Genomic DNA, 23,486 nt, shown 5'->3' on the forward strand with positions numbered 1-23,486 from the left:
GCAATGCAAGTTAAGTATGAAATTCACGTTAGTAAGTTGCAGCAACGGCCCCAGTCGAAGTCCAACGAATCCCTCAACGCCAAGTAAGTATGTTGACGTGCAATAAAATATTTTAAGTTTTCGAGGTATGCTAAATGTCTTGTGACCAAATTATGTTAGGATTGGAAAGCGTTAAATTATGAACGGGGACCAATCCGCCCGTTAAATTATGAACGGGTTAGATCGTGGTTGTGAAGCGTTAAATTATGAACGTGGATCAACTGGCCTGTTAAATTATGAACAGGGATCTTATGTATGCGGCAGCGGATACGTCCCTGTCAGCCCAGTACTGTGGTATAGTCTGATCAGGCTCATTTATGTTACGGGTCACTCGCTTTGAAACATCCTCTACGCAAATGATGAAGTTATGTATGTTAAAGTATGTTCAAGTATGCAGCATGTTTATGAAAAGTTTAAGTTATGGCACGTCGAAGTATGTATGTACGTATGTTCAAGTTTATTATGCAAGTTCAAGTTCCAAGTATGTATGTCCTATTTTAAAGTTGCATGCGACCTTAATATGTAGTACTCGTTATTCCAGTTTATACGTGTTGAGTCTTTAGACTCACTAGACTTGATCGATGCAGGTGACTATGTTGAGGAGACAGGAGGTGATGACCAAGGGGCAGGCTTGGGCTGAGTGGCAGGCTAAACCCGAGGACCGCAAGTTTATGTTTATGCAAATTTTTAAAATACTCTGATGTTTTGATTTGAACGTGAGACGTTTTGAGACAGTTTATTTTAGCAAAATTTTATTGGTGACGGATGATGGTGAGATTTATTTTTATGAATGTTGAGTGACGACCGTATGAATGTTTTTATTTAAGAAAATTTTTAATTCTTCCGCAAATTTTAAGTAGTGTAGAATACGGTTCGTTACAGTTGGTATCAGAGCGGTGTTCTTGTAAAGGGTTACGCCTACTGCCAGTCGCAAGAAGCTCTCGAAGTCACACCTCAAGTCTGTAAGTTTTAAAAGTTTTGAGTTATGCTATGTACTATGCATTAAGTCATGATTTCAGCATGTATATGTTTTAAGTTCAAATTACGTGCATCTTTTGTCATTGGTATTATAATCATGCATGTTGGGTTTACGTGTTGGGTAAATTATGTTAAACAGTATGCCTCCTAGACGTGAGATTAACCGGGAAGATAGGGAGGAGGACAGAGAGCCTCGAGGCGAGGAGAGAGCCAATCCTCCACCACCTCCACCACCCGACATGCAGGCCCAGATGATGGCCGGAATGACTCAGTTCTTTGCCCAGTTTATGGGTAACCAGACAGTGGCTGATGCAGGGGCGAGACCCAGAGCTGAGGCTGTCTATGAGAGATTCAGCAGGATGCACCCAGACAAATTCTCAGGGACGACGGACCCATTGATAGCAGAGGGATGGGTTAAATCCATCGAAGTAATCTTCGATTTCATGGAGTTGCAGGATACTGATCGAGTGAGGTGCGCTATCTTTCTACTTCATGGGAGTGCAAGAGTTTGGTGGGAGAGCGCATCCGTGATAGTTAACCTACAGACTCTCACGTGGAATGGGTTCAAGGAGGTGTTCTACTCCAAGTACTTCACTGAGGAAGTGCGTACGAAACTGATTGGAGAGTTCATGACACTACGACAGGGAGATAGCAGCGTAGCTGATTATGTGCAGAAGTTTGAGAAGGGTTGCCAATTTATGCCCTTGATCGCCAATGATGCTCAGGCCAAGGTGAGACACTTTCTCCTTGGGATGCGGCCGATCTTGCGCCGTGACGTGAAGGTGGTAGGGCCTATGACCTATGAGGTCGCAGTAGCGAGGGCGTTGGAGGCAGAGCAGGACATGAGGGAGATTGAGAAGGACCGCCTGGGCAAGAGGCCCTTTCAGGCACCGCAACAGCAGCAACAGTATCAGCAGCGGCCACCATTTAAGAAACCTTACCAGGGGCAGCCTGGAAAGAAACCTCACCATGGCCCACAGAAGGGCAAGGGTCCGATGCAACAGCAGGGGGCGCCTCAGAAGCCCGCCGCTTACCCAGTGTGTCCTAAATGCAACCGCCAACATCCAGGACCATGCTTGTATGGATCAGGCAAGTGCTTCAAGTGTGGTGCAACCGACCACATGCTTAAGGAGTGTCCGCAGTGGAAGCAACCAACCCAAGGGAGGGTTTTTGCCATGCATGCTCAGGAGGCAGATCCAGACACGACTTTACTGACCGATAAACTTTTCTACCTAAGCTCAGTAGTATTTTGCCTTGCATGTGGAATTTTACTTGGAATTATTAGGATGCTAGTGTTGTTAGGATATATTTGGGTCATTATCTTGTTAGCATTTTGGGAATGACATAGGACATTGAATTTTATTATGCGTAAGGTTAACGTTAGTATTTTGGATATAAGTCGTGTTGTGCTAACGTATCTCAGGGAACATTTTTATAAAGAGATTAGCTACCACTGCACTGATAGATTCAGGAGCCACTCACTCCTTTATATCAGAGACCTTTGCTAATCACCTGGACATCAAGTCCATCGGTCTAGACTTGAACTTCTCAGTGACAGTCCCATCAGGGGAAGAGTTGTTAGCTACCAGTGTGATCAGGGATATCGATCTAGAACTACAGGGCCACCTAGTGTATGCAGATTTGATCGTTTTACCGATGCCAGAGTTCGATATCATTTTGGGTATGGACTGGCTGACTAAGAACAGAGTTCTAATCGATTTTCAGAAGAGGTCAGTGTTGGTCAGACCGCTCGGTATGGAGCAGTTTTTATTCGAGCCGGTTAGATGGAGAAGTTTTCCTCGTATGATTTCGTGCATGCAGGCGAGGAAATTACTTTCAAAGGGATGTCAGGCTTTCTTGGCCAGTGTTATAGCAGCGCCTGACGTGCCCACTCCTTCTATTTCGGAAGTGCCAGTAGTCAGTGAATTTCCAGGCGTCTTCCCAGACGACGTCGCAGGCCTTCCACCAGATCGAGAGGTGGAGTTTGCCATTGACCTCATGCCAGGTACAGTGCCCATCTCTAAGGCACCGTACAGATTAGCTCCAGCAGAGATGCTAGAACTCAAACAGCAGATTCAAAAACTCTTAGACAAGGAGTTTATCCGCCCGAGCTTCTCACCGTGGGGCGCACCAGTACTCTTTGTGAAAAAGAAGGATGGGAGCATGAGACTGTGCATCGATTACCGTGAGTTGAACAAGGTAACGATCAAGAATAAGTACCCGTTGCCTAGGATCGAAGATTTGTTCGATCAGTTGCAGGGAGCTGTCGTGTTCTCCAAAATCGATCTTCGATCAGGGTATCACCAACTGAGAGTAAAGGATGCAGATGTGCATAAGACAGCTTTCAGGACCAGATACGGGCATTACGAGTTCTTAGTGATGCCGTTTGGATTGACCAATGCTCCAGCTATTTTCATGGATCTCATGAACCGAGTATTCCAGCCGTTCCTCGATCAGTTCGTCATAGTGTTCATTGACGATATCCTCATATACTCGAAGAGCCATGAGGAGCACGACCAGCACTTGAGGACAGTTTTGCAGACTTTGCAGAGCCGTAAGTTGTATGCAAAATTCAGTAAGTGCGAGTTCTGGTTGCAGAAAGTCGCGTTTTTGGGGCATATAGTGTCTAGTAGAGGGATTGAAGTGGATCCAGCCAAAGTGGCAGCTGTCAAGGAATGGGTAGAGCCAAAGAATGCATCAGAAATCCGCAGCTTTTTGGGTTTAGCGGGTTACTACCGTAAGTTTATTCGGGGATTTTCGTCTATAGCAGTGCCACTCACTTCACTAACCAAGAAAAATGCTAAATTTGTGTGGAGTGATGAATGTCAGAAGAGCTTCGACACCTTGAAGCAAGCTCTCATTTCAGCACCGGTGTTAGCCATGCCATCAGGGCAAGGGGACTATGTGTTATACACCGATGCATCTAAACTCGGTTTAGGAGCAGTGTTGATGCAGCAGGGTAGAGTTATAGCTTATGCTTCCAGACAGTTAAAGGTGCATGAGAAGAACTACCCGACTCACGATTTGGAATTAGCCGCAGTTGTCTTTGCATTGAAGATTTGGAGACATTACTTATACGGCGAGAAGTGTCAGATTTTCACCGATCACAAAAGTCTCAAATATTTCTTCACGCAGAAAGAGCTGAATATGAGACAGAGACGGTGGTTAGAACTTGTGAAAGACTATGATTGCGAGATTAGCTACCATCCGGGAAAAGCTAACGTCGTAGCAGACGCTTTGAGCAGAAAAGTGGCAGTCATAGCACAATTGTCAGTTCAGAGACCTCTTCAGTCTGAGATTCAGCGGTTTGGTCTAGAGGTTTATCATAAGGGCAGAGCTCCTAGACTGTCTAATCTGACAGTCAAATCTGACTTACTAGACCGCATCCGAGCAGGACAGTCTTCAGATGAGCAACTACAGAAATGGAGACTGAAGGACGAAGCTAAGGGCAGTGTTTTGTACACAGTGTCAGATGGTATCGTGAGATACAGAGGCAGGATGTGGGTGCCTAGTGTTGATTCGATCAGACAGGATATTATGACAGAGGCGCACGCATCTCCGTATTCTATTCACCCAGGAGGTACCAAGATGTACAAAGACCTGCAGATTCTGTATTGGTGGCCAGGGATGAAGAGAGATATCCGCAGATTTGTATCTGAGTGCCTCACATGTCAGCAGGTAAAGGCAGAGCATCAGAGGCCAGCAGGTTTGCTTAAGCCCCTCCCTATCCCAGAGTGGAAATGGGAGAACATCACTATGGATTTCGTCGTTGGGTTACCTAAGTCAGTCAGAGGTTTTAATTCTATTTGGGTTATAGTGGACCGACTCACTAAGTCAGCGCACTTTCTGCCAGTGAAGACGACTTTCTCCATAACGCAGTATGCGGAGCTTTATATTAAGGAGATAGTCCGTTTGCATGGTTTCCCAGTTTCGATTGTGTCCGACAGGGACCCGAGGTTTACATCGTCCTTCTGGAAGAGCTTACATGCAGCCATGGGGACGAAGTTGCTTTTCAGTACAGCTTTTCACCCGCAGACAGATGGCCAGTCTGAGCGAGTGATTCAGGTTTTAGAGGACTTGCTAAGGGCGTGCATGATTGATTTTCAAGGAACGTGGGAATCTAGACTACCTCTAGTGGAGTTCACATACAACAACAGCTTCCAAGCAGCTATTGGTATGGCTCCCTATGAGGCGTTGTACGGGAGGAAGTGCAGATCACCAGTTCATTGGGATGAAGTTGGTGAGAGAACAGAACTTGGTCCAGAAATAGTTCAGCAAACTGCAGACGTGGTGGTCAAGATTCGTGACAGAATGAAGACCGCCCAGAGCCGTCAGAAGAGCTATGCAGATAAAAGGAGGAGAGATCTCGAGTTTGCCGTAGGAGATCACGTTTTTATCAAGATAGCACCTATGAAGGGTGTTATGAGATTTGGAAAGAGAGGCAAGTTGAGTCCGAGGTTTATTGGACCGTTTGAGATCTTGGACAGAGTTGGGACGCTAGCGTATCGTGTAGCCCTTCCGCCGAATCTGGCCGGGGTGCACAATGTGTTCCATGTCTCGATGCTGAGAAAATATTTGGCTAATCCTTCTCATGTTCTGAGTTATGAGCCGCTGCAGTTGACTCCAGACCTGTCTTACGAGGAGAAACCAGTCCAAATCCTAGACAGACAGGAGCGCAGACTTCGGAACAAGACGACTAAGTTGGTCAAAGTCCAATGGCTGAATCAATCGGTGGAAGAAGCCACTTGGGAGTCAGAGGCCGACATGAGACTTCGCTACCCGGAGTTGTTCGGTAAGACTTAATTTCGAGGACGAAATTTTTATAAGTGGGGGAGGAACTGTAGTGCCCAAATTTAATACACGTATAACCCATGCATTCATTTAATTATTAAATCATCTAAATTAAATTTAAATGAGTTTTGGCGATGCATGATTTATTTAAATGCATTATTTTAAATTATTTATGTTTATGTGATGCACGTTAAAATGTCTTTCGAGCTTAATGATTCAGGCGATTATTCGAGGCGAGATCGAGGAAGAGACCGGTGACGATTGTGACCAGTTAAAATATGGTATTTTATTTTAAGTTGAGTTTGGGGGCATTTTAATTAATTTAGTAAGTTTTAGCATCTTTGAATCCTAAATTAATTATTTTGTGAGTTTATGATTTTAGAACTTTTAAAGTCTAGTATGGTGTGTGTTATATTTTAATTAAAGAATTTTTATTTAAAAGTGAGTAAAATTAGTATTTCTTTTTGTAGAGGTTTTATTATTTGGGGGAGACTAGCATTTTAGATTAGTGTAGTAATTATTTTAATTAGCAAGTTAGTCTCCTAAATATTTAAAACACACGCACCCACACCAACACACTTTTACACACACTAAAAATCGGTTAACACACACACACATTCACAAATCAGAATTTTTATTATTTATGAGAGCAAAAGCTAGGGTTTTTGAGGAGTATAGCAGCCGCCCCTTCCCCTTGTCCTTCCATCGGGTTTTTGGTGGGTTTTATTGCAAGAAATCGGTGTCACGTTCGTCCCGGATCAAGCCTCTCTCTATCTCCTTTTCGGTGTCGTCTTTCGGTAACGTTATCATCAAAAAAGCACGTATATTCTGTTCTTGCTGTGTCGATCAAGTCATATTATGCGTTGTGTCAATTTTTATGCGTAAAAGTTATGTATGATGATAGTAGTTTGAGCGGATCATGAATCGGATCAATTTCGAAGGAAAATTTTTAGATCTAAAACTCGTTTTTACTGTTCATGTCAATACTGCGATTTTTATGTTCATATTTTGGGAAATCTTTCAACGGCAAAAACGTAGAACTTTTCGATACCTTCGATTTGATATATGATTCGAAATTTTTGGACGAAAATTGAGTGAGTTATGATATTTTCCGTGCGACTGCGCAAGCTGAAATTTTCAGAAAATTTTGTTATTGATACGTTTCTTGAAGTTTTAAGTTGCAGGCTTCGTTGGAAATCGACGGGCGATCGTTGCTGCGTACGGGTATGTTAGTAATGATGTTAAGAGTGTTTTTGAGGTTACGTTTCATGTCGATAGGCACTCGAACTAATTAGAAGTCGTAGGAAACGGTTTGATGTCAATTGCCGTATTTTGGGTTGTGTGTGTCGTAGAGCGAACACTGTTGTTTTGAAACGTTTGAACAATTTGGATTTATGTTGTGGTATGCTAGGATGAGTCTCGAGGTGTCGGTGCTTGGTCCGTATAACCGAGTCTAGAAGAATAAGCATTGGGTGTTCAGAATTTTCGTAAGTTCGCGATCACAGTGGGTACACGGACCTGTACACGGACCCTGTCACGGGGTCCGTGCCTTTGTTGTCTTCTCGGAGTCTTTTTCCAGTATCTACACGGACCCCTACACGGATGAGGGCACGGGGTCCGTGCCTTTGGGTTTCACTTAGTGTCTTTTTCCAGTGCCTACACGGACCCTCACCCGGACCCTGACACGGGGTCCGTGCCTTTGCTTCCTTTCAATGTCTTCTTCCAGAGTCTACACGGACCCCCATCCGGACCCGAGCACGGGGTCCGTGCCCCTTCCGTTTCCCGACACACTCTAGGCAGTATGTACACGGACCCTATCCCGGACCCAAACACGGGGTCCGTGTACCCTTGTTTTGGGAAATATTTGTAAGTTCATTTTAAGTTTGATGTTATGGGTTAGTGCAAGGATTATTAAGGGCGTGTCGTGGCAAATCGTAGAAGGTCCTAAGGTATGATTGAGCTTGAGAGTAAGCATGTGTTTTCTATGTCTAAGCAATGCAAGTTAAGTATGAAATTCACGTTAGTAAGTTGCAGCAACGGCCCCAGTCGAAGTCCAACGAATCCCTCAACGCCAAGTAAGTATGTTGACGTGCAATAAAATATTTTAAGTTTTCGAGGTATGCTAAATGTCTTGTGACCAAATTATGTTAGGATTGGAAAGCGTTAAATTATGAACGGGGACCAATCCGCCCGTTAAATTATGAACGGGTTAGATCGTGGTTGTGAAGCGTTAAATTATGAACGTGGATCAACTGGCCTGTTAAATTATGAACAGGGATCTTATGTATGCGGCAGCGGATACGTCCCTGTCAGCCCAGTACTGTGGTATAGTCTGATCAGGCTCATTTATGTTACGGGTCACTCGCTTTGAAACATCCTCTACGCAAATGATGAAGTTATGTATGTTAAAGTATGTTCAAGTATGCAGCATGTTTATGAAAAGTTTAAGTTATGGCACGTCGAAGTATGTATGTACGTATGTTCAAGTTTATTATGCAAGTTCAAGTTCCAAGTATGTATGTCCTATTTTAAAGTTGCATGCGACCTTAATATGTAGTACTCGTTATTCCAGTTTATACGTGTTGAGTCTTTAGACTCACTAGACTTGATCGATGCAGGTGACTATGTTGAGGAGACAGGAGGTGATGACCAAGGGGCAGGCTTGGGCTGAGTGGCAGGCTAAACCCGAGGACCGCAAGTTTATGTTTATGCAAATTTTTAAAATACTCTGATGTTTTGATTTGAACGTGAGACGTTTTGAGACAGTTTATTTTAGCAAAATTTTATTGGTGACGGATGATGGTGAGATTTATTTTTATGAATGTTGAGTGACGACCGTATGAATGTTTTTATTTAAGAAAATTTTTAATTCTTCCGCAAATTTTAAGTAGTGTAGAATACGGTTCGTTACATGTATATTCTAGGGCTTTATCTATGCAACTAGCATGGGTATACAGATAAAGATGTGCCAAAACAATAATTTCAAATATTATTAAAATAAAGATTTCTTATACATAGAGTTTCATTGCGAACACTCGGCCAACACTTGGCTCGACGTGCACCTACTCTAACAAGTACTACATTTAATGTTAGTGATCTGTCGTTGTTTGATGTAGGTGATGAGCAAGATTTGAGGACAAATCCTTTTCAAGAAGGGGAGGATGATGCGAACACGGGTGGTCAAGCTCCAAGGAAGGCATGGGATCCGTTGCAGTTACCGGAAGGACCAGTCATGAGAGGACGCTTAAAGAAGTTCAAGGAGGCACTACAGGGAGTCATGAGTAAGCATGAAGGGGTCGTGACGCACGGGAGTACGTCGGGAGGCCAACGGAATATCATTCAAGCATTGTTGGAGACAGCCGAGACTCCACGGACGTGTACACGGACCTGCACACGGAGTCCGTGCCCTTTACAGCCGAGGATGAAGAATTCCAGTGTCTACACGAACCCGAGCACGGACCAAGACACGGGGTCCGTGTCCTATGACATTTGCGAAGACCGAGTGTACACGGACCCGTACACGGAGGTGGACACGGGGTCCGTGCCCCTTTTTTCCAGCTGAAGATGATTTCCCGAGAGTACACGGACCCGTACACGGAGGGCTACACGGGGTCCGTTCTGAGGTGGCTGAGCGAGAATATTTTCCTTTCTAGAGTTTTAATTATTTTGGAGATTAGATTTTTGATATCTTTTGTTTATTAAAAACATGTTGGACGAAATTTGACACACAATTCAGATCATATTTGATATTTTATCATTGTTCTTGAGTTTCTCTCTCAAATAATTAAAGCTTTTGCTTTGTTAACAAAACCAAACTTATCAAAGTTTTTAACTTTGTGGCGTTTGTTGATCGTGCTTGTGCGGATTGTCTTCGACTTGTTCTTTGAATGTTCGTCATAATATCGATTGTTTATTCCGTGATTATTCGTTGCTAAACTTTTTATAGTTTAGAGGTGAAAGTCACACGCACACACTTGATTCAAAATATCGGGACAACAAAGATTCTTTGTTCGTTATTGAATTGAGGACGCAATTCAATTTTAATTGTGTTTGCTATTCGTTCGCACAAAGATTCACATCAGAATGATTAATGAATAGAAGAACGCTATAGAAATTAAATTCTGAAAGGACGACCGTGAGGTTTTTCTTCTTTTTTACCTGTAGAAACAGTGATGTCAGGTTTTTGACTGCCAATAGGAACTGAATATGAACGTAATCATACGTTGTCCATGGATGGTTTCAATAAAATAATTGAATTTTGCCTGTGTTTTGATCTGTTGGGGTGTTCAACATAATTTTTTATATTTTAAAATACCGAGCATCTTTAGTTAGCTTTGTCACAGCTTAGCACAAGACTTCTATTCCTTACCTTGTCAAAAGCCTACATTATTTGTTTATCATGGTCGATATAGGGGTAATTGAATATATTTCTGAGACATCTACTACATAAGATGCTACTAAATTTTTTTTTACAAGCTAGATATCGAAAATTAAATGGATTGTGCATGAATGCGACACTGCTGAAAAATATGCCTTTTAAAAATAATCACAGTCAAATAACTGATTAAAAACTACAGTAAAAAATAGCCAACTCATCCATCATAAATGTGCATAAAAATGAACAAGTAAAAATCCTGGAAATCATCAATATGTCAAAACAAGAGAATAAAAATGTACATGTTCACTTTAAATTCATAAAACGTGATGTGCAGAAAATATGGTCCTCGGGTCATGTGCGCACATCCAACCCTGCCTACTTAGAATTTTGCCCTCCAGCCTGCTCATCAACATGCTTACCTACATCATACACACCTAGTAAGTCTAAAGACTCAATACACCTGCAACGTTGATAGCAAATACATATACATAACAAACAACAATTAAAAGTACTGTAGTGCCTTTACCCGAGCCACTACTAAACAGACTAATAAACATGGATCATTAAAACTTAATAACAACAATTAAACAGCGGAAACCAAATACTTAATAATCTTACAAACCAAACGAAAACAGAACAATAACATCAGTCTTAAACATTAATACAACCATAACGAAAACATAATTCTGAATGAGAAAACGATAAACCACAGAAAACTCCACTAGATCACCACCGAAATCCCAACTGCTCTAGCCACTGCCCTGGTCGTCCGAATCGTCCAACATAAGACTTGCCCTGTGGAATGGGGTGCGCAAGGTGAAAACAACGACATGAGCGACAATTGTCCAATAAGAAAATGTACGAGTATACAAACTGATATGATGCATGCGAAATGCAATATGCTCGGATATCAAGGATCAAGTCAAGAATCTCATGCTCAGTCTAGAGACGCCTGAGGGTGTAGTCTCTGATCTGCCCTAGGCATGTTTTGGCTCCCACACTCATCATCAAGACGTGGACCTACAATGTCCAGGTCATCAGAGCCTGCGGGTCCTGTCGGACACTGTAGCTCTCGATGACCCATTGTCCACAATATAGAACAGGACTGAGCGGCCCCAACAAACGAGATATATCTCAAAAGATATCAGACTCAACATGATATGTCATGCATAATATGCCAAAGCAGTAAAACATGTATCATGCAACAGAAAAATATGCAGCTCATAAGTGTGTATACTACGCTTGGATATCTCAGTCAGTATATCATGTACCTCACTAAAAAAATCTGTCAGGAAGCTCGGAACCTAGACAATACCAACATAATGAAATCACTATCAAACCAGATCAAACATGCTACAAATTCTCCCTAGTGATCCTTAAATCACTATTTAAGGCTTTAGGATTATACCTGCGTCCGTCATCAGTCCGCTGATGATGTCTCGATCTCAGTTCACCGATCCCTCCTCGTGTCGACATTAGCTCCGAAACTTCACGACACCAAAGTGCCCTAGAAAATGGCTAGAAAACCTAAGGTATATGGCTAGAACTCTCCCTAAAGAATGCGGTGTAGGAAACAAAATAATTCAGCTTCCATTTATATGCTGCATCCGGACTATTTAAAAAAATCCAAATCAATTTTATCTGCCACGTATGAAAATCTCATTTGTCTAGCCGGATTTCTCGAGATAATGTAATCTAAAGTAGATCGAGTTATCCATTTAAAATTCGTTGGATCCCAACAGCTTGATCCCTAATTATCAATTCCTTAATAATACTTAATTAACAACTCTTTATTATCTCTTATTTAATTCTTCATTCAAAATAAAGATTCGAGTCATTACAAGTACTGCAATAAAAATACGTTTCATGAACTTAAAAACTTAAACGTAAACATATCGTAAAAGCATGCGTGTCAAAACATCTCATCATATCATCATATACTTGTACATTTACTTTAATTGAATTCAGTTCATTAGTTGTGACTTTCGTATCAGCTCTACTTATATCAGCTCTATTCGATGGATCCATCTGCGTATAACCATGGTACCCAACGGCTGTCGGACATTAGCGACAAGTATTACCCATCCACTGAACTTAGGCCTCATCATCATCGTATACATATATCGTCAGTCACAACCAATTCACATCCTTAAAAACATCATCATTTTTATCACTTATCGAAATAATGCATATACGTAATTTTTCCTTAAAATCAAGCATGCAACATATTTTTCACAATTTCATAAAATCTTACTCGTGATACAAAAAAATTTAAATAAAACATGCCAAATTGTGTCAGGGCCCTGCCAGGACTAAAATCTCAACTCAGGTGCAAAATGACTATTTTGCCCCTGGAAATCCAAAATGACCATTTTACCCATTGACCTCAAAATTTCGACCCGAAGCTTTACCAAACTCCTTAAAACATCCCAAAACATATTTATAAGAATTTATTTGACGTAAAATCGAGCCCGTTTCAAAATTTAAAAATTCGTTTTAAAACTTGGACCCGCGTCCCGGTTTAACCCGAATTATTCCGAAACTTAACCAAATTTTTGCCAACTCAACTCATATCTTAAATCTACCCAACCAGCCCTTAGACCACACGTTCCAGCCCACCTACGGCCCACGAAAACAAAACCAAAGGCTGCTGGAATTTATTGCACCAACAATCAAAACGCTAGTCGCAACCGTAGACCCAAAGCATCGACCTTACACCTAACTGGTAAGTACCAGCCACAGACCAGCCCCTCCTAGACCACCCTAGGACTCAGTTGGACCGAACCATCTCAAGGACACAACCCCATGCACGACACGGTGCACGCATACACTAGGCACACCCAAAGCGACCAACACGCGGCCATCTCCCTTACTTCGATCGATTGGCTCCATGACTAGTTCCAGCAGTGGTCGAGCCTCCATAGGCCGTGTTTCAGACCCACCAGGGTCTGGTCCATTGCTTGGATCGGCCATTTCACCGCCGGCTCCACCCCAACATTCATTCTATACCAAAACCGAGACAACCCTTCCAAAAAGTAACGATCGGCCCTCGACTTAACCTGACCGGCACTTGACTCTAGCCTCAAGACAACACCTTACCACCGTGTTCAACCCCATAGCATCAAAACTCAGCAGCCCCTTGCAACAATCCATAAAAACGTGAGCAGCAGCCTAAGTAGGAAAATAGAAAATTTTTCTCTTCTTCCAAACTCTGCTCCTCTACTAGGCACAACCTAAGTAGGAAAATAAATTTTTTTTCTCTTCTTCGTCTCTGCTCCTCTACTAGGCACAACCTAAGTAAGAAAATAAAATTTCAACGCGCTCAAAATACAACAACATTAATGGACTTAAAAGAACTTGATTTTATTGAATTCCAAATGATTACATAGGAAAATTCGAAATGAAATAAATCAGCAATCAAATCGAGGATTATATTTTCTAAGATGATAAGCATTCCAGGGCCTCTTCAATGTCTTGCCTTGCGCATTCTCTAAATAATAGGCTCCAGAGCTCAGCCTTTCAATAACTTTGAAGGGACCCTCTCACTTTTGGTCCAAATTTCCTCTCTGCTCTTCTTGCACCTTCCTCAGGACAAATTCACCTACATGGAAGTTCCTTTGAATGACCCTCCGATTATAAGACTGTGCAATACGGTTTTTATAAGCTTCCATGTGAATGCTGGCAGTCTCGCTCTTTTCGTCCAAAAGATCAAGGTCAGTATCACGTCTCGCATCATTATCCTCGTCATAAAACACTACCCTTATCGATTCCAACCCAATCTCAGCCGGGAGCACTGCTCATTACCGTAGACCAAACTGAAAGGAGTTTCTTTGGTTCCTTCCCTCGGAGTGGTTCGGTATTCCCATAAGACACTTGGTAGCTCATCCACCCAATTGCCCTTACCTTTGCTAAATCGAACCTTTAGACCCTGCACCAGTGTCCGATTAGTCACCTCCACTTGACCATTACTCTGCGGGTAAGCTACAGAGGTAAAGACTTGTTGGATCTTCATCTCTTTACACCAAGCTTGGATCCTGGCCCCTTGGAACTGTCTCCCATTATCAGATATCAGTTTCCTAGGTACTCCATATCTGCATACTATACTCTTCCACAAGAACATTCAGGACGTATTTCTCAGTGATTCTGGCCAGAGGCTCTGTTTCCACCAATTTTGAAAAATAGTCAACTGCTACAAATAGGAACTTCTTCTGAGTAGGAGTTATAGGAAAAGACCCCACAATATCTATTCTCCACTGGTCAAAAAGACAGGCGGCCGTGACAGCCTTCATCACCGCGGCCGTCCGGTGATGCAATCGGGCATGACATTGACAACTATCACAAGACATCGCTAACTCTTGAGCATCATGCAGCAAGGAGGGCCAAGAATAACCGGCGAGCATCACCTTCCTTGCCAACGCATAAGCCCCTAAATGATTTCCACAACATCCCTCGTGAACTTCTCGGAGCACATAATCAGCCTCTTGATAACTTAAGCACTTAAGAAGCGGCCCTGTAAAAGACGTTCAGAACAACACTTCTCCAATTATCACATATCGTGAACATTTTATCTTCAACTTACGAGCTTCGCGAGGGTTATCAGGAAACTTTCCCTCTTTCAAGTAATCAACTATGCCAGTCCTCCAATCCTCCTCCTCCTGTTCAACTGCGGGTGAACTCGTTTGAGGTGTGAGTTCAAATTGAAATACAACATCTCTAGTCTTCCAACTTCCCATTGTTCCAGCCATTTTGGCTAGAGTGTCTGCCTTTTCATTTTCTTTCCTTGGAATCTGTTCAAATGTAATCTCTGTAAATTTCTCTTTGACTCTATCCACTTCTCGAGCATACTCAATAAGCTTCTCATCTTTCACATCATACATCCCTTCATCTGTTGTGCTACCAACTGTGAGTCAGAAAAAATAAGTACCCGGGTAGCTCCTACATTTCTGGCTGCTCGAAGTCCTGCCAACACAACCTCATACTCTGCCTCATTATTGAATGCTCGAAAGTTCAACCTTACAGCCAACTTCACTTCCTCCCCAGCTGGTGAAATCAGTACTACTCCCACCCCACTTTCATACTTCGACGAGGAACCATCCACATACACCTTCCAAGGTCTTCATTCTCCTGATGCATATTCTCAGCCAGAAAATCGGATAAGGCTTGTGCTTTGATAGCTGTTCTTGGTTCATACTGGATGTCATACTCTCCCAGCTCAGTAGTCCATTTTACCAAATGGCCAGACATATCGGAATGAGTGAGGATTCTGCCCAATGGACTGTTAGTTAGCACCACAATTGGGATGGGATAGGAAGTAGGGTCTCAAGAGCCTCGATGTCATCACCAAAGGCAAAGCCAATTTTCCAACCCTGAGTATCTGATCTCTGCCCCCTTGAGTGCATGCGAAACATAATAGACTGGCTGTTGAGTTGATCCCTCCAACTTGACAAGGACCGAACTCACAGCTTCCTCGGTGGAAGATAAATATACCCACAAAGGCTCACCTACCGCCGGTTTGGCCAGGATAGGCAGCTCAGCAAGGTATTTTTTCAACTCTTCAAACACTTTTTCGCAGGATGGATCCCATTCAAATTTTTTCGCCTTTCTCAAAATCCGGAAGAACGGTAAGCTTCTGTGGGCGGACCTCGAGATAAAACGTGCCAATGAAGCAATCCTCCTTGTCAACTGCTGAACATCTTTGGGTCCCTGGGAAAGACCATATCTTGGATAGCTTGAACTTTCTCGGGGTTAGCTTCAATCCCCCTCTCTGTCACCATATAACCCAGAAAATTCTCACTCCTCACCCCAAAGATACACTTCCGAGGATTCAACTTCAGCCCATAAGACCTGAGGGTGGAAAAGGTCACCACTAATTTAGGTATGAGTTGGGTTGAATCCTTAGACTTTACCATGATGTCGTCCACATACACTTCGACATTCCTTCCCACCCGTTCTGAAAAGAGACTATCCATCAATCGCTGATACGTGGCTCCGGAATTTTTGAGTCCGAAGGGCATGAACACGTAGCAGAAAGTTCTTCAGAGGTGATGAAACTCACTTTATCTTGGTCCTCCACAGCCAAGGGAATTTGATGGTATCCCTGATAAGCGTCCAGCATGCACAGATATTGATGCCCTGCTGTGAAGTCCACCAACTGATCTATCCGGGGCAAAGGATAACAATCTTTAGGACATGCCTTGTTAAGATCTCTGAAGTCCACGCACATCCTCCACTTCCCTGAAATCTTCGGGACTAGGACAACATTCAATAGCCAAGTAGGAAATTGCACTTCCCGAATGTGCCCAGCCTCCAGCAATTCCCTCACTTCTTTCTTTATAACTATATTTTTCTCAGGCCCGAAATGTCTCTTCTTCTGCTTTACGGGACGAGAATTAGGTAAGATGTTCAATCGATGCTCTGCTACATCTGGGCTCGTCCCTGTGAGCTCTTGTGCTGACCAAGCGAATCCTCTGAGATTAGCTTTTAAACAAGTAATGAGTTCTTCCCTGACTTTTGGGTCAAGGCCAGGGGCTATTCTGAGTGTCTTCTCATCGGGCCCCAATGTCACAATCTCCGGCTTTTCATCCATCACCTCCTGAACCTCCCTCGCTACCACGGGCAACCCGCTTCTCTGTTTCTTAATCATATTGACCCCCACACGCGCCCTCTTCCCCTTTTCTTTCATTATTCCTTCATAACATCGTCGCGCAACTTTCTGGTCTCCACACAAGACTTCCACCTCCTTCCCCATAGGAAACTTCAACTTCTGATGATACGTGGAAGCTACGGCTCTGAAATCCTTTAAGGCTGGCCGTCCCAGGATTCCATTATATGATGAGGGGGTATCCACCACGGTAAATGTTATCATCTTTGTCACCAGCCGAGAGTCAGGTCCCAAAGATAGGGTAAGAGTAACCTTACCCAGCGACGGAATGGCATGGCCCGCGAACCCATATAGAGGAGTGGAGACTGGATCAAACTCGAATCCTTCCACCTTCATCTGATCCAACGTGCTCTTAAACAATATGTTTGCAGAGCTCCCATTATCAATGAAGATCCTTACCACATCGTAGTTGGACAATGGTGGCCGTCACCACCAAGGCATCGTTATGAGAAGCCACGATGCCTCGAAGGTCTTCCAGCCCGAAGCTGATGAAGGGATCTTGGGGTAAGTCTGCACCCCTGGATATCTCAAAATTCTCCAACCTCCTCCCGTGCGCTTTCCGGGCTCACCCAGAGTCTCCATCTGTGGCACCCACGAGATCATGTGAATCATTCCTCTTGTGGGGTGGTTATCTCCGTCTGCTCTCCTCCTCGGCTCGACAGGTTCCCGAGGAACGTCTTGACCCCGCCCTTATCTTCTTAGCTCTCCAACCCTATGGTTGATCCAAGGAGGACCTCAACCCTGCCTAGGAGACGAGCGAGGTTTTGGTCGATCCCCAGATTAAGATCCCTCTCGTCTGTCCACTGGAGGCATCCTAACTCAGCCCTCCGCTCTCTGCGACTTCTCCCACCTTCCCTCTGGCTCCCTAACCTCCATCACTTTATCACGATTCCTATTCAGTGGAACATGTGACGAGAATTGTCCTATACTTCTAGTTCTGTCCTCCTCTCTTTCCCTCACACCCCTCTTACTTCCCCCTTTCTCCGCTCCCTCAACTCTACTTCCTCCGGGCCGGTTCTCCATCCTTCTATACCGTTGGGCATCTTTCAAGTTTACATACTTCTCAGCTCGAGCCAACAGATCATCATAGCTCGACGGAGGCTTCTTGACCAGCGACTTAAAAAACTCCCCTCCTCCCAGGCCTTGGGTGAAAGCACTTATCATAATGTCCGGGGTAGCCGCTGGTATCTCCAGCGATGCATTGTTAAAAACTTGGACAAATTCTCGCAAAGTTTTAGCCTCTTGCTGTTTCATCACGAACAGGCTCAAATAATTTTTCTGATGTCTCTTGTTGCTGGCGAACCGGTGCAAGAAAGCAACTGAAAAGTCCTCAAAAGAACATATTGAGTTAGACTGCAAGGTGTTAAACCACTGCTGGGCTGACCTCACCAATGTGCCCAAAAACACCTGGCATTACACTCCATCTGTATACTGATGCAACAGAGCCGCATTCTCAAATCTCCCCAAATGCTCTTCTGGGTCGGTATGTCCATCGTATTTTCCAACGTTTGGTTGTCGGAAACTCGGGGGAAGTCCTTCTTCTAGAATGGCCAGTGAAAAAGGACTTCCTCTCTTGGGGGTCGGTGCTCAGCTTCCCACTTGCTGCCTCAGCATCCGTATTTCCTTCCACATTTCTCCCATCTCCGCATCCCCTTCACTTGGGAGGGGCTGTGTTTCTTCCATCCTGCTCTGCTGTCCCTCAACATTTTCCTCTCGCTCCTGGCGAGTGGCTTGCTCCTCAGCGAACATAGATTCTTGGTTCCTTTTCATGGCCTCATCCACTATCCGAGTGATGAATTGACCCAACTGCTCCAAGGTAAAGTTCCCCACATTTTCATTCGGACGGGGTTGCTCGACCCTGGTCTCTTGACGAGGTTGTTCAGTTCTCGTCTTCTGACGGGGTTGTTCCTGCCTCTCCTCAGCATGAGACTGTTCGGGTCCCTGCTGAGGACGCGATGATGCTGAGGTAGCTCCTCTACTCCCTCTCCTCCCTACCATCTCTACGTCTCAACTCAAATGTTCCCACAGACGGCGCCAAGTGACAGTCACGAGAAATTTAGGGTCCGATTCTGACAAGTGTCACTAGTACAGACGTAGGGTTTTGAAATTGTCCTGAGCCTGAAATCCCGAAGAAGACCGTTAGAAGGGGGCCAGGAGGGTGTCCTGGAGCAGCCCCTCCGACGCTCAAGTCAGTGACTGAGGATATATGGGGAGAGCAGCTAAGGGTGCTGCTGAAAACAATATAGTGAATAATCAATTGAACGCTCAAGCCTGGTTTTTATATTAGAATACATGGGCCCTTGGTGGGCCTGTCTTCCATTTGGGCTGGGGATGGGCACCTGGGCTCATTGGTGGGCTCGTCTTCCATTTGGGCTGGGGATGGTGGGCCTGTCTTCCATTTGGGTTGGGCCCATCCATGGGGTATCAGTAAGTTTTTCCTCAATAGGATGATGTAGTAAGTTGCATCCTCATTGTAATTTTTTAACCTCAAATTTTTCCATGCCAATATTTTGTGCCATTCGCGAAGAAAAGAAGATTGTTGGCCAATCAGAACTCTCTCAAGCTTGCTCTTTGGTACTTCATAAAAATTCGAAGCAGTTTGATGTGTATATTAAAAACCGATGGAAATGCACACCTCATGTTATATGGATAATGAATCACAAATGGTTTACATAAATCCTACAAACATTTGTCAGAACCAAAGAATGATAATAAATCAAGAAAATATGATAAAACTGGAGCCCACAGTTCTTGCTATGTGGTAAATATAGATGATAAAATTTTGGATCTCTTCCCTCTTGTCGGTATTTTGGTGTTTGGAAAACTGGCATCACCCTATGCTAAATCCTCAACACGAACTTCTTTGTTCTCGTTGACAGGGTAACTCACGAGAAGGCTCCTCCCATATCTTATATCTCATCCTGACTAAAAATCCCACATATCTTCCCCCACTGATCCAACACACTTGAAACATTGAGGCTCTCAGAAAACTTCTTGAGCCCTTCCGGTATGTTCATACCCTAATGACACGTGAAATAAAAGAATGTCATTGTTTTCTGAATTACTTTCCACACTTCTTGATTGATAGCATCCTATCGCAATCTCACAATCTCGTTGTCCGTCCATCGATCTTGGGTCGATATTAGCAGAACTGATTAGCAAGTAACTCTCGTCCACTGAAAACAAACAAATAACTAGTAAAATGTCTTTTATCAACAAATTCATCTCCAACCATGTTAAAAGGCATGCCAACCTATTAACCCAGTGATGGAGCATTTATTCCTTGCTTGGTTTTAAAGTTTGAATCATTTTGATTTATTTATGATGCTTGTGAAAATGGGTTTTTGAATTCACAGTTCCCAAGTTTTATGATGACCTCGTTAGAGCGGGAATTTTTTGTTTCTGTGGCTTGAGTCAAATTAAAGTAGCCCAATATAATGAATATCTGGGATAGTCCTTTTTTGATGGCCTATTATGGAAGTTCGAAGTTCCTTGAGAAGTCGAACCACCATCAAAATGCCGCTCACTTGTATTTGTGACCCGCAAACAGGACTTGCAAAAAGGATCAGCTCAGTTATTTGAGAAGTCGGTGTTTCAGATTTTCTAAGTATGCTGTTGCGTAATACTAAAAGATGCCACATTCTAAAGAAACAATTTGGTACTTGAATTAAATTTGGGTAGTTGAGGGTAACTTTTGTACCTATCATGATCTTGAAGTGCATGTCGACCATAAATCTTCTATGTTTCTGTACAATCAAGTAATGCGTTCCTTGATGAGCTGTGTACGGAGAAATGAACTCTCCTTTTACCTCTTTTTCCTTATTAGCTAGGTAGAAGAAATTCAATTAATCCCTTGGATGTCCTTGCCCACCACTTTTTTGAATCGCTTCTCCCATAATTCTATGCATCATTTTCATAGTTTCCCTTGCTCGTTGCGGTATATCCTGCACTGATTCACTATCTGCTGCTCCTTCCGGCTGGCCACATTGGTATCACCACATAAATTGTTTACTTTTCCTTTTCCTTGATTTTTCTTGCCACTTTTAGTGAAATCTCAATACGAATCAAGTTCCTACATCCGCAATGCTTGTTCGTATCCCAAAGATGACAACCTCCAATGAAATAATGATTCTCGATGTATATAAACATGTCCGCATGCCTTATTGCCTCAACATAAGATCCGTGGATGCTTCGTTCAATGGTAACATTTTCAGTCGAAGTGTACGAGGAAAGATGGTCAATTGACTGAAAAACATGCACATTCCAGTTTCTTTGAGGAGAATTGCTTGTGGCAGTAGGCTGCGGAGATAATTCTGGGATGGAAGTAAGTTGAAATCTTGAGTTATGATCACAATGTTTAGTCCATCTTTGCTCGATTTGTTAAAATGTCCCATGTACGTTGACCAGTTACACAGGCATGCGTATCATGCCATAGCTCTCTTGGACTTCCATCACAGAGATGGAAACCTCCAAGAAAGCTTATGATTTCTCGGTTTCATTAATAGGGAAGAACACAAGTATCCATGTTTATCGTCTTATGATGATGGGCAAATGCTGTTGGGACTTTGTTGTGCGGTCTAGGGCAAAGTTTGAATATCACCTTAGTGTGCTTGAAATAGGCTAATGTTTCTTCATCATGAGTTCCCATTACCCCTTTATTCTTGATTATGGGTACGGACGTTAAGTCATCCCAAATCATGACTCACAGCCATGCCGTCTTCTGATTTTGGCTTCAATAATTTACCAAGCCAAGATGTTTGTTTGAGGTTGCGTACCTAAGTAAATGCATAAAAAGTGTGTTAGAATCGAGAAAATGAAATAATGGATGCCAAGCATGAAATTTTTAATAGAGTTTTTGGACGTACTAGGGCCATTTTAGGATTTAATGACTATCCGGCAGTATAAATCAAATGCTTTACTCCATCAATAACATTGTAAATATCTTCCCGCAAATTTCTTGGCTTTCCACAAAGATTAAATGGCGGTTGAAACATGGGACGATGATGAGCATCTTGATACAATGTGACATTGCAATTAGACCTCAATGGAAATGCTGCATTCTTAATCCTTTAACAATATTGTGTCCCAATTTTTTGCAGTTTCTGCTTGTTTGAGCCGTACACTATACTGTAACTTGAGCTTCTTGTTTGGTTTTCCGTTTGCTTTGCAGAGTGGGAAAAAGCCATTGATTAAATTTTGGTAATGTAAAAGCTTGTTGGCTTGGATGTTGGTTTTTCCCAAGATGGAACGTTTTCTTTTCAAGGTAATTGTGATCGTCATATCTAGTTGATGGGTGTAGAGGATTCGAATGATTTGGTCCAATATACGTGATATGATCCAGGTGAAATGGATGAGCCGAGTTGGATGCTCCACCGAATCAACTATCAAAGTGTTGGGAAAAGTAAAAACAAGACTGTATGGGTTAGAAACTTGCTTCCTGGGATAGGCGTGAAGATCTGCAAACAAAAGAGTAACCACGTGAATGGACGCCGGAGGGGTATCCGGCATGACCACTCCGATGCTTAAGTCAGTGAATGACTCGAGCGTAAACAAATATAACTAAGTGATGGCTGTGACATTGGTGTGGAAGGTGAGTAGTAAATGCACAATAAATGAGTGTATTCAATATCTCAATAGATAGTAAATTCAAAGAGGGAACCTGGTATTTATAGTAAGAGATGTAATGATGACCTCGTTCTTTATGTTGCGCATTAATTATAGTAGGGCAGCTGATTATACCCTATTGTTTTGACATGTCAAATCTTATACTAGTTACATCCCGCCTACCTGATTTTGTCAACCACTTGTATTGGTGCAGCGCAATTAAATGCGGTGCTTATATCGAAGTAGCTTGAGTAGACGGCCTCTCGGGAAGTTATATGAGAGCCCAGACATCCAATGATCCGGGAAGGTTATGTTCCGAGTGCTCAACGGCCCGGTTCTTTGAAGGGTCTCTTCGCAGATTCTCCCTGTTCGGACTATATCTTCATTGTCCCGGCTGGCTTGAGGTCCGGGCTTCTGATTAGAATCGTTGCCTTGTTGACCCAGGAATAGTCCATACTCCTGACCCAGGCACTACCCATGGCCCGGCTCCATGACCCGGGACATCCCAGGTGTTATCTCTGTCCCGGGACATCCCGAGATATCATCACTCCCTCCTTAAATAGTTGGGCTAGAGTCATACTCGTTGTCCCGATTAGTCTTGTGTGCCCGGTCAGGAGAGACAATTTGTCGTTTAGTCTTTCCAGGGTTAATCGAAGTGGTCGCCACGTTGCCATTGATGACGTAAGCCCTAGCATTAAAGTCTTGTCAGAAACTCTTCGAATTCTGAGAAGATAGATAATCATGGTGCCTCACTTGTCTTTTCAAATATCCCGCCCAATTTCATAGGCCAATCTGATCCGTCTGATTCATTTAGTTTAACGGTGTAGATCAACCCTCTCCTCTATATATAGTAGATAACTGATTTTTGAAAAATCATTTGCAAATTCAACTCAGTGGCCAAACCATTGCAAATTTTTCTATCAAGCTTTCTGGAGTACAAATCGTGTTTCCGGCAACTTCTACGTTTATCAGTCACTAGTCACCACCTCCACTTATCTTTTCAGTAAGTTTCTTCTAACTTTATTCCTCCTTAGT

General features: G+C 43.1%; 1 protein-coding gene and 1 pseudogene across 1 annotated transcript; both read right to left on the reverse strand.

Annotated features, from left to right (window-relative positions):
- Positions 1–13,728: 13,728 nt before the first annotated feature.
- On the reverse strand, positions 13,729–15,430 carry LOC140824172 (uncharacterized). Its single transcript, XM_073185769.1, has 5 exons — positions 15,265–15,430; positions 14,766–15,086; positions 14,271–14,696; positions 14,090–14,167; positions 13,729–13,979 (listed from the first exon to the last, which is right to left on the reverse strand). Exons 1-5 carry the CDS (start codon positions 15,428–15,430, stop codon positions 13,729–13,731), a joined length of 1,242 nt encoding a protein of 413 aa, XP_073041870.1.
- Positions 15,431–19,280: 3,850 nt separating this feature from the next.
- Positions 19,281–22,355, reverse strand: LOC140824173 (phospholipase D alpha 4-like; annotated as a pseudogene).
- Positions 22,356–23,486: the final 1,131 nt, after the last annotated feature.

This window comes from Primulina eburnea, chromosome 2 (genome assembly GCF_022965805.1).
Source record: "Primulina eburnea isolate SZY01 chromosome 2, ASM2296580v1, whole genome shotgun sequence".
In the NCBI taxonomy this organism is placed as follows: domain Eukaryota; kingdom Viridiplantae; phylum Streptophyta; class Magnoliopsida; order Lamiales; family Gesneriaceae; genus Primulina; species Primulina eburnea.

Excerpts from the sequence above, each read along its gene's own strand:
- LOC140824172 (XM_073185769.1), bottom strand. The coding sequence starts at position 15,430 with ATGTCTGGCCATTTGGTAAAATGGACTACTGAGCTGGGAGAGTATGAC. Across the intron at positions 14,697-14,765 it reads TGATAACCCTCGCGAAGCTC|GGCCGCTTCTTAAGTGCTTA; the intron begins GTAAGTTGAAGA and ends CGTCTTTTACAG. Across the intron at positions 13,980-14,089 it reads AAAGGTTCGATTTAGCAAAG|TGCTCCCGGCTGAGATTGGG; the intron begins GTAAGGGCAATT and ends GGTAATGAGCAG.